Source organism: Poromitra crassiceps, assembly GCF_964638095.1.
Source record: "Poromitra crassiceps genome assembly, chromosome: 13".
Taxonomy (NCBI): domain Eukaryota; kingdom Metazoa; phylum Chordata; class Actinopteri; order Beryciformes; family Melamphaidae; genus Poromitra; species Poromitra crassiceps.
The window spans coordinates 20,629,884-20,640,986 of record NC_139644.1 but is presented as its reverse complement, the minus strand read 5'-3'; the positions used below and the strand labels follow the sequence as shown (position 1 = coordinate 20,640,986).

General features: G+C 44.5%; 1 protein-coding gene across 1 annotated transcript; it reads right to left on the bottom strand.

Moving 5' to 3' along the window:
* Nucleotides 1-7,152: 7,152 nt before the first annotated feature.
* Nucleotides 7,153-10,738, bottom strand: rpl19 (ribosomal protein L19). The gene is made up of 6 exons (XM_083649753.1): nt 10,718-10,738; nt 10,232-10,338; nt 9,397-9,519; nt 9,178-9,298; nt 8,171-8,281; nt 7,153-7,343 (listed from the first exon to the last, which is right to left on the bottom strand). Exons 1-6 carry the CDS (start codon nt 10,720-10,722, stop codon nt 7,220-7,222), a joined length of 591 nt encoding a protein of 196 aa, XP_083505879.1. The 5' UTR covers nt 10,723-10,738; the 3' UTR covers nt 7,153-7,219.
* Nucleotides 10,739-11,103: the final 365 nt, after the last annotated feature.

The following is an 11,103-nucleotide window of genomic DNA, read 5'->3' as shown; positions in this document are numbered from 1 at the left end:
CACTGTTAGGTCAGGAGAACGTTTCAGACAGGAAACAAGACTGGTTGTCTGTACACCAGGAGAGACTCAAACAAGCCCATGAGCGAGCCAGAGAGTACTCTGAACAAAAGGCAGCTGAACGGATCTTTAGGCAGAATGAGAAGGTATATTGCCCTCCGGTTGATATTGGTCAACTTGTCTATTTGCGTCACAGACCACTAGGAAGAAATAAGATTCAGGATGCGTGGAGTCCTACTGTCTATAAGGTAATTGACATTCAGGGTACAACACACACTGTTGAGCCTCTTGAAGGCGGTCCCAGCAAAAGAGTCCATAGGTCAGAGTTGCGTCCTGGTGCACGCCCCGTTCCCAAACCCAGGACAAAGGCAGGGTTACTCACGGGTAGTCAGTCTGAGCCTACTGCTAATGAGATATCTGAGCCTGGTGAGCCGGATTTTGTGGTGGTTGAGGAAGTCATGTCTCCTCACTCTAGTCGGATACCACACATACCAGCCAGGACAGATGTGTTGAGAGCACCAGTGATAATGGGGAGAGGTTTCAATGAATCTCAAGAGTTGGAGCGTCAAAGTGCGGGTGTTGATGCCTCAGAATCAGCAGAGAGTCATGATTTTCAATCAGAGTCAGAAGATGAGGATGAGCATGCTGCAGTGAGTGATTTTCAGACATCAGAGGCAGGCAGTGTGCCTGTCCCTGCCATGAGGAAAAGCAAGCGTGTTACTGCTGGGGCCCACACTAACCCTTTTCACTTGCCCCGGTCAGCATGTAATGCAGTTAGTGTGAGCACAGAAATGGTTGCACAAGTGCTGACAAGTTTGGGTACTGCGCTGTTTGAAAAAGCGCTGCAAGGGGAAATTGGGTCCACTCACGGGGGAGAGCGAGTCATCGAGGACGATGACTTAATGCAGGGGAGAATGTAGCCAGGTGGTAGAATTGATTTAGTTCCTATTAGGCAGGTTTTCTTTTGAGTTCATGTTTACATCTGTATTTATGTTTATTGTGAAGTATGTATAGTGAGTTTGAGACAGATGTACTAATTGTAATGCATTTGTGCATTCTGTTTTGTCTTGTAGACTCACTGCCGTATTTTTTTGTATGTTTTTGAGACATGTTTGTTTATTTCTTTAATTTCCATTTTGCACTCGAAGCCAATTGTTGAGCAAGTTGCACAGCTCACTGTAAAGCTGTTACTCACCAACCAAGAGTAATATAAAATAAAAAAAGGGATAAGTAACCACAAAAGAAGTAATTGTGTCCTGTGTGGTACTCAATTCCACGGGCTACATTGGTATGAAAGCAGTAACGAAGGACGACGGCATTTTCAGTAATCCACACAACGTGGGAAAGTTCATTAAAAAGAAAGTGGGAATGGTTAAATCTGTCAGGGTGACTAGAAGTGGGATGGTAATCATAGATTGTGTGTCGAAGGCTCAGGGTTTGAGAGTCATTGATATAAAAAACTATGAATATTGTAGGCTACATTAGAGTGTTTTGCTCTTGGAAAAGAGCCCATGAAAAAGGGAGTGATGAGTGGTGTACCACTTGATGTTGACGGGGACACGTTTGAGGATGTAGACGGTGTGTTTGGGGCAAGACGATTGACAAGGTTTGTAGAAGGTAAGAAGGAGAACAGTGTGTTTGACTTTTAAAGCAGGAGTTCCAGAAAGAGTGTTTGTAGATTGTGTGAGCTATTGGGTGAGGCCGTTTGAGAGAGCGCCACTTAGGGGCTTTTGTTGTCAAGGATATGGTCATGTAGCTGCAGTGTGCAGAAGAGATAAAATATGTGGGAGATGTGGGAAAGATGAATGTGAAGTTGAGGAGTGTAAAGGGCAGGTTAAATGCCTGCATTGTGGGGGGTCGCATCATGCAGGGTCAAAACAGTGTCCAAAAAGGATTAGAGAGGTGAAAGTGAACAAGGTAAGAGAAGAGAAAGGAATATCGTATGCTGAGGCAGTTAAAAGTATGGAAAGGAAACATGAGATAGTGGAAGTACGAAAGGAACAGGAGAAGAGTGGTGCTGGTGAATCTGGAAACAATTTCTGTGTGGACAAGAAAGCCTTTTTGGCTTTCGTGGCGATGGTGATCAACTGTGCTCTGGAGATAGAAAGCAAGTCAGAGAGGATCAAGATGGTGGTGAACGCTGCCAGAAAATGTTTGGACATTGAGGACATTTCGGGAGATGACTTGACGAAAACACTGAATGAAGCGTTCGCTTCGGCCTAGACGACTGGTCTGGGCCACAGTATGGATATAGACCCTTCTCACGGGGGCCATTTTGTGTCGAGAAGCCAGGGTAAACACAGGTGCAAGCAAAACACTAATGAGGGTTTCCAACTTCCATGATTGGAATTTGGAAACCCTCATTAGTGTTTTGCTTGCACCTGTGTTTACCCTGGCTTCTCGACACAAAATGGCCCCCGTGAGAAGGATCTATTGGGGTGAATGGGCGCGTTTTGGGTGGGCACTTTTTATTGATATTGTACACTAGTTTTAGCAATACAGTAGGTGGCGGTAATGTACCATTTAAGGATGCCAACTGCCATAAAACTCCATAGAAGAAGAAGAAGAAGAAGAAGGCTGTAGCAAAGAGCGTGGAAGGAAAGAGACGACACTCCGGCCATTTTTAGAAACAGAATGCGCCTCGCAGTGGTCAGCTGCGGTAGCGCTGACCACTGCGCTAAATAGCTAATGAAAAGGACCCGAGGTTCAACTCCTGTTGAGTTACTGTTTAGAGAGGCTGATTATAGGGGCCAGCGCTACCGCAGCTGACCACTGCGAGGTTCTTTTGGCGCTCTCACGTTTCCAAAAATCAAAAATGGCGGAGGCTGCTGGGCGCTGATGTTGCAATGGGGCAATATGGAGCTGCCATTTCTTTCCATAAAAGTTATTTGGCTGTAGTGCCATGTATTTCCATGGGGGGGGATGATGTTATGGAGGAACCCGGGGAGAACATGCAAACTCCACACAGAAGGGGCCTTTCACGAGATAGCCCACCTGGGCAGTGGGCACTGAAGACATGGGGGGGTCACACGCTAGGACCCTAACCCTGTCCTCCAGGACACCTAACACTAACCCTGTCCTCCAGGGCCCTAACCCTGTCCTCCAGGATCCTAACACTAACCCTGTCCTCCAGGACCCTAACACTAACCCTGTCCCCCAGAACCCTAACCCTGCCCTAGAGGACCCTAACCCTAACCCTGACCTCCTCGCCACTTATCAAATTAATTGTCTCTAACACCCCACCATCCCCCTTGAAATGTGTGTACAAATCGACTACCGGTTAAAACACACACACCAAGAATTGTTTCCAAATGCTATGTGACCGAGATCTAGTGACTTCAACACTGGATCGCAGAGTGTACTGCAGGTTGTGTGACCTGACACCCACCCCACCGGCAAGAGTGTGGAGCTGAACGAGCCTGACCGGCGGACCACACTGAACTCAAGTGAGACAGACCTTTTCCCCATCGCGCTGTCAGATGCCAAGAATCACAGCCAAGTTAGCACGCTGCAGCTCATTGTTTAGGAAACATGGCTTGTTTGAGCTTCGTCTCGCAGCTCTCCCGCACTCTCTCAGCGTGTGTGTGGCTGCCTGTCTGTCAGTAAAGGAGTAGTGAAAACACAGGCTGAAAGAGCTCAACAAGTAGGTTCATACAGATACGACTCAAGATCTGGAAGTACTGTAGATGGTCATAAGATGACCGCTTGCATTCAGATCCATTGAGTGTTTTTGTTCATTTTTTTCTGCATTTCCCCATCTGATAATGTGTGAAGTGAAGCCTCTGGCTAGACTGTGAAGCCTGTGGTCCACAGATCTGAGAGCGGGCCAGACAATACAGCCCTTCACAGCGAGGTGTAGTGAAAGATTTGGGCCCGAGGGGGGCAGCACTGGGGTCATGTGGCTCTGGAGCAGCTGACCCCGGTGCATTCCAGTGGCGCTTAGCATGGAGCCTGGTGCCCTGGTGCCTCCTGACTGAACTATTACTGCAACGTCTGTCTGTCCCATGAGCACATGAGCACAACCAAAACATCTTATTCATGTATGGCGATGAATGCCGCACATTCCACACACACACACACACACTGGCCAACACACAAACACACTTATAAGATAAGGTCAGCTTTATAGAAAAATGTTTGACCTGGGCACTTCACATAGACTACCTGAAGTAAACACACTGGGCACTTCACATAGACTACCTGAAGTAAAGACACTGGGCACTTCACATAGACTACCTGAAGTAAACACACTGGGCACTTCACATAGACTACCTGAAGTAAAGACACTGGGCACTTCACATAGACTACCTGAAGTAAAGACACTGGGCACTTCACATAGACTACCTGAAGTAAACACACTGGGCACTTCACATAGACTACCTGAAGTAAAGACACTGGGCACTTCACATAGACTACCTGAAGTAAAGACACTGGGCACTTCACATAGACTACCTGAAGTAAACACACTGGGCACTTCACATAGACTACCTGAAGTAAAGACACTGGGCACTTCACATAGACTACCTGAAGTAAAGACACTGGGCACTTCACATAGACTACCTGAAGTAAACACACTGGGCACTTCACATAGACTACCTGAAGTAAACACACTGGGCACTTCACATAGACTACCTGAAGTAAAGACACTAGGCACTTCACATAGACTACCTGAAGTAAAGACACTGGGCACTTCACATAGACTACCTGAAGTAAAGACACCAGAGCCCCCTTTTCCGTCTGCACGTTTAATAGGGGCTGACTGACGTTTCGACAGGTATGTCGAAAGTTAATATGAGGATATTTTTTTCCTCATATGTATATTCACTTTGATGGACCTCGTGATTTTTCTCATATGTATACTGCATATAGTTTGTTATTATTCAAAATGGCCAATGACATCACTGTGGAGCAGGGTATATAGACCTCCCCATTTTCATTGTTCTGTTTGACTCTGAGGAAGACAGACATACCTGTCGATACCTGTCAGCCCCTAATAAACGTGCAGACGGAAAAGAGTGCTCCTTCAGTGTCTTTACTACCTCACTGTTGAGCACCAGGATATTTTTATTCCAAACTTGGCTGAAGCGCGCTTCACTTTATGTTGGAAGATCAACTTTATTGTCCCTGAGGGGAAATTTGTCTTAGGAAAAAGACTTTGAGAAAAGACATTTTGCTCTTAAACCAATTAAAAGACAACAATCATAAGCCAAATTCCTCGCAATGTTGCATAAGACACACTGGAGAATATACTGTATAAACAAGATCAAAATCATCCGCAGACACACTTAGTCAGGCATGTACATACACTAATTTAGGCATCTTGTCATAGCAACTATGGACACAAGAGACGCCATCCCAAAGGATAACAAATCATCCCAGTTCATAATAGCTGAATGCTACAGATCAGTTTTTCATGTGTATATATTTTTTCTGAAAGCACAGCAGAAAATACCTCTACTTTTATGGCTGTGAATCAGTACATCACAGCACTGTAAATTCTTTGCATTTTGCCAGAATGTTTGTAATTCAAAAGTATTATTTCAGGATTTGACAAAATGTATTTCCTTGTTTTGATCTCATGAAATTTCTCCTCTGAAAAACTGTGGCATGGTTGAGACTGAAGGCCAGACTGATCTGTCAGTAGTCGGATGAACAGAGAACATATTAACTTAACTCCGGCAGACAGGGCCATCAAGCTTGTTGAAGATTACTTGGCGAAATCTACGGCAAAAATATCACTGACCTTACAGTGAAACTCGAGCCTCTGATCCCCCTCGGCGTCAGAGGTCCTCAGGCAGGGCCCTAAATGCCCTGCGCCTTGGTTTTGAAACATCATATCCAAATAAAGATTACTCATTGTTATTATTACAAGAGACTCACATTTTCTTCCCACAAAGACATCCCCCCCCACACACACTTTTCATTGGACAACCCACTATGTGGTCTGGAAATCAATCAATAACTCGTGCATAATTACTGATATGTTCAATCACCATGCAGAACTTTGCTCCCACTGACAGCTGAATAAAACCAATGTTTCACCAATGCTGTGAAATGTATGAAATAACCTCAAGACACAGAACAGACACTACTACATGTCCTTTGGTTAAGTTGATACCCAAATAAAATGTTTGGATTGATGTAACTGCCTTAAACCACTAGGTGGCAACAAACCTGTAAAATTAATTATCCCTTGTGAAGTGAAATTGCTTACATAGTTGACATTTCAACTAGTGAAGAAAGAAAAATAACATTAGATCTAAGTTAATCTTTCATCAACATCTTGACTCTGGTTTTGACTAAGGTTACAAAAGTGGGTAGACAGAAAGTAAATAGGATTATCATTCCTTAGAACAGTGGTTCTCAAACTTTTTCACGTCAAGGACCCCCATTCGATAAGATTTTGTTCCATGGCCCACCATCGGATTAGATTCTAGCTTTTGTGACAAGCCTCCCACTCTCCTGGCACTGTCTTGCAGGAGCCTGGTGTTGGGGTCATTAGGCTGATTGGGTGCACTTGGGCCCGGTGTACTCAGAAGACCTTCAGACCATTCAGTCGCACTCGATTCCTAGGCTCGGCCGCTGCGCGGGCTCGCTAGCTCAGCCCCTGCAGCCTCACCTGTCCTGCAGCTCGCCTACTGCGCGGCCTCTCCCCCCTCTCCTGTGACTTTGTGTGCAAATTAATTTATGACATCACTGATGATGTCATCAGTGGGATTTATGACATGGCCTTGCCTGCCCTATTGGATTTCTGAATGCAAGTACCCACTCTTTGCCCAACTACATTTTGCTTTGAAGACTGCAAGAGAAAAGTATATGATGCAATGAATGATGACCCACCTTTTGTAACATTACAAAATGAGAAATGGAGTGAAAGAGTTCATGGGCAGATTTATCTTAACGTTTCATTTATTTTAATGATTTATTTTAAAATTGTCCCTTCTCTGAAGTACCCCCTGTATACGAACTTATGAGGATATATAAAGGTATGCTCGGGTTCATGCTTTTTTTTTAATATTTTTGTTCAAATTGGTGGTTGTTTGCCTTATGACTAACTAGTTTAATAAACAGTCTTATTCAACACTGCATTACTGATTTCCCCCATAAAACCGTGCTTGAAAGTATCATGCAGGAAGATGACGCATGGGAGGCCAGTGTGTGTCTTTATGTACACTTTTATTCTTGTGGTTGGTTCAGACAGGTCAGTTTAGGTGGAGCCTCGTTACTTTTTGGTCTCCTCCTCCTTGGCCAGGGTCTTGATGAACTCCTCCTTCTTGGCCTGGAGACGCTCCTCTCTGCGCTTGCGGGCCTCCTTCGTCTTGGAGCGACGAGCCTCGGCTTGATCACTGTAGGGGAGAGGGAGAGTCATATCCACTGTTCATACCACTGAGGTACTTCAGCCACTGCAACTTTTCCATGCGAGCCATTTTTAAAACTGCACCACACAACACTAACAGCAATTTAAAACTAGTTCTCAAAGAGTACAAAACCCTGGACTTGAGTTAGGGCTGCAACTACTGATCATTTTAGCTAGAAATGAGTGCGTGTCCTCGCCTGTTGCCAATTGTCAATTGTGCGCCATGAGTGGAACCCCTCGCCTTATCGTAGTAGTGTGATTGTTGATTAATCTGACTTTTTCTGTTTAGTAGTTTGGTCTATAAAATGTCAGAAAATGGTAAAAGAAAATCTCAAAGCCCAAGATAACATCCTCAAATGTCTTGTTTTGTCCACAACCCAAAGCTATTCATTTTACTGTCAAAGGAGTACAGAAACCAGAAAATATTCACATTTAAGAATGTGGAATCAGAGAATTTTGACTTTTTTTCTTCTTCAAAAAGTAAATTGATTGTCAAAATATTTGGCCATTAATTTAATAGCTCACAACTAACCGTTTAATCATTGCAGCTCTAACATGAGTTAAAGCTTGAATCAAACTATTACTCACTTTAATGCAGAGCAAAAATAATTAATTTGTTAATCTTATGTACTGTATAGGCCTAGTCCTCCAAAATGTGCATCATCATAATAAGCTTTGTTGCCCCAGACGAGGGCGTCCACCTTCAACACTTGTTGACAGGGTGAAAACAGCTCCATCTGCTTATCTGGAGGTCGTCATGGAGACAGTCCTGAGAAACCCCTGAAATAAAAAGGCGGGGTTTAGGTTGAGACTTACGACAGGAGCTTCTTGCGAGCCTTGTCTGCCTTCAGCTTGTGAATGTGTTCCATGAGGATACGCTTGTTCTTGAACACGTTACCCTTGGCCCTCAGGTAGAGGCTGTGGTACCTAAGGGACGACAGGGGAGAAACAAAGCATTAGGAAATGACCAAAATAATACCGAAACCGCTGACTCAAAGGCACCAGATGCAAGTCTGCACATGTATGAAATCAACAGATCTGCAAGCTTCATCAGGCAAAATTTCAAGATTTTTTAAAATGCCTTTTTAACTCCAGTTATGAGTAAAATATAAGACTAGTCCCATATTTGAAAATCAATGTGCAAAAAGAAAATCTGTGGGCCGATCAGAATGTGTGACTGGGCTCATTACCACCAGAAAACTAAACATTCAAAAAGGCACTGTCGCCTCACAGCAAGAAGGTCCTGGGTTCGATTCCCGCCTGGGTCGCTGTGGCACAGGGGTATGTCTGGCGGGTTATCTTGTGAAAAGGGCCATTTCTGTGTAGATATTGCATGTTCTCCCCGTGCTCACCTGGGGTTCCCTCCCTAGAACATGAGAACCACGCACTAAAAACACACAGAAGAAGATCGCCTGACCAGTGACAGCCTAAAGAAGCTGGTCCCCAGGCACCATGCTGCAGGCAGCCCACCACTCCTGGCCTTCCCGAGCAAGACCAGCCAGGATGGGATAAAAAGCCAAAATTGAATTTTGCAGCGCCCTTCAGCACGTGTGTATGTGACGCTGCTAAACACATGTGCATGCGGTGTGGTCGTTTATAGTCCCTTCCGCTCTGACTGAAATGGTCGACACCATCAATGGCAGAGCTTATCCCCGCAGCCTGCTTCCAGTGAGTCAAGACTAGGTTGTTTGTGACAAAAATAAAGACTGTTTGTCCTTCCCCGTTTCATTTCATATGCGTATGTGTGTGTAACCAAGTACGCCAAGAGGCTGAATCACAACAACAATAAAAGAGTAACAGTGAGTGGGGAGCTCAACACCTACATGTGCCTGTCGATCTTCTTGGACTCCCTGTAGCGACGCAGCAGACGACGCAGGATCCTCATGCGACGCATCCAAGACAACTTCTCTGGCATACGGGCGTTGGCCGTACCCTTTCTCTTACCTAGGGAGCGAGTGGACATGTCAAGTTTTTCTTCATCTCTCAAATTGATAGTCAATTGTATTCCACGTAGAAGACAAACACGAACAGCTCCAACGTACCGACTCCCATGTGCCTTCCCTTGCGGCGTGCCAGCGTGTTCTTGCGGCAGCGGGCGCGGGAGTGCACGGTGACGGGCTTGCGAATGATAAGACCATCCTTCACCAGCTTGCGGATCTGCTGGCCTGAAGACAAGACGACTGTTAGCTAGGACAGAACAGGAATATGGATCTATAGTACACTCTTAGAAAGGATGTTTCATTTAACACGTGTCTTCTTTGGAAGAACATACATTTGTGTACTTCTCAACACAAGACATTAATAACAAGTTGAATTAAAATGTATTGTCATTAACTTATGATGTATTTGAAAGAATCACAAATATATGTTCATCCCAATGAAGACACAGCAACAGCCATTTTCAAGTGTAGACTACACTACATACACCCAACACTAATTAGACAGTTGGATGAAACATTAATGATGAACTTTAATGAGGATAAGACACACAAATAAATAGTACGGATTTTTAAGAGATGCAGTGAAATTTCAACTGACAAAATCTACTATTGTAAATTGCTTTGGACAAAAGCGTCTGCTAAATTATGTGTAATGTCAACTCAGTCAGGAAACGTTTGATGCTGATTTCTAACAATGAGCATCACTTTCATGATCTTAATAGATGGTACAAAGCTTATACTGTACAACTGAGCAAGTGCATAACCTACCCTATGAGTGCGTGCACGTTTTGGTTTGTGAATCTGACAGCGCCAGGAGACCGTACTGAGTTTGAAGCAGAAGTACCAAAGCCAGAATAACCTCACCGCATCACAGGAAAAACGATTAACTCCGGTGCCCATAATGAACAAACAAGGCACTCTCTCTTCCTCAACTTACGGGAGTTTGCGTTGGCGATCTCGTTGGTCTCGTTCGGGTCCAGCCAGACCTTCTTCTTGCCACAGCGCAGAACGCTGGAGGCAAGCCTCTTCTGGAGCCTGAGCATGCTGGCCGACACAGAGCAGATCAGTTAGCCATGTCAGTCCATACCATCCTGCCGTCTGGCAGTACTTAATACTTCCAAGGCACTATCTAACTGCAAGTCACCATTTTCACAGATTAACGTTGTATCAGTAGCTACGCTATGTAGTTAGCCACACAGCTAGCTAACAGTATCCCGGTTGACAACATGGCCTCTGCTTTTGCTACATCGTGTTACACAGTGCCCAGTAAAAATAAGGGATTTTACTTTTGAGTGGAGGTACAGGCTCTGTGTATCTATATAGTAGAGACTTTACGATCATATTAAGAGGAATTTGAGGTGAGGGAATGTTTATTTTATCTGTTAAATTGTAACTTTTTAAGTGCCGTCGACAGCGGTCCTACCTCATGGCTGCTACTTCAATAGGAAAAGGAAGGCTTGAGAGTCGGACTGGGAGCTACCATTATAGAGGAGAGTCCATCACCGAGCATGAAACACTGCGATATCAGTTCCGACTTCGAAAGACTTAATGGGCGACTGAAGTATTTAATATTGTAATATTTATGATGAACTAATTACACGAGTGGCCAAGAAGTGATGATTAAAGTTAACAAGAAATTAACTTTAAAGCCTTAAATCATAATCCCCCTATCGAAAGATATAATGGTACTGACCAGTGTTTTGCAATGCATTATGGGTGGAATGGAGATAACTGCAGTCTACTGCTGTGCCACATGGAGGCAGTGTTGAGATCAGAAACACCACTGGATCCAGACTACTCCAGTCCCTC

Excerpts from the sequence above, each read along its gene's own strand:
- rpl19 (XM_083649753.1), bottom strand. Across the intron at positions 9,299-9,396 it reads GGGAAGGCACATGGGAGTCG|GTAAGAGAAAGGGTACGGCC; the intron begins GTACGTTGGAGC and ends CTCGCTCCCTAG. Across the intron at positions 7,344-8,170 it reads GCTCGCAAGAAGCTCCTGTC|TGATCAAGCCGAGGCTCGTC; the intron begins GTAAGTCTCAAC and ends TCTCCCCTACAG.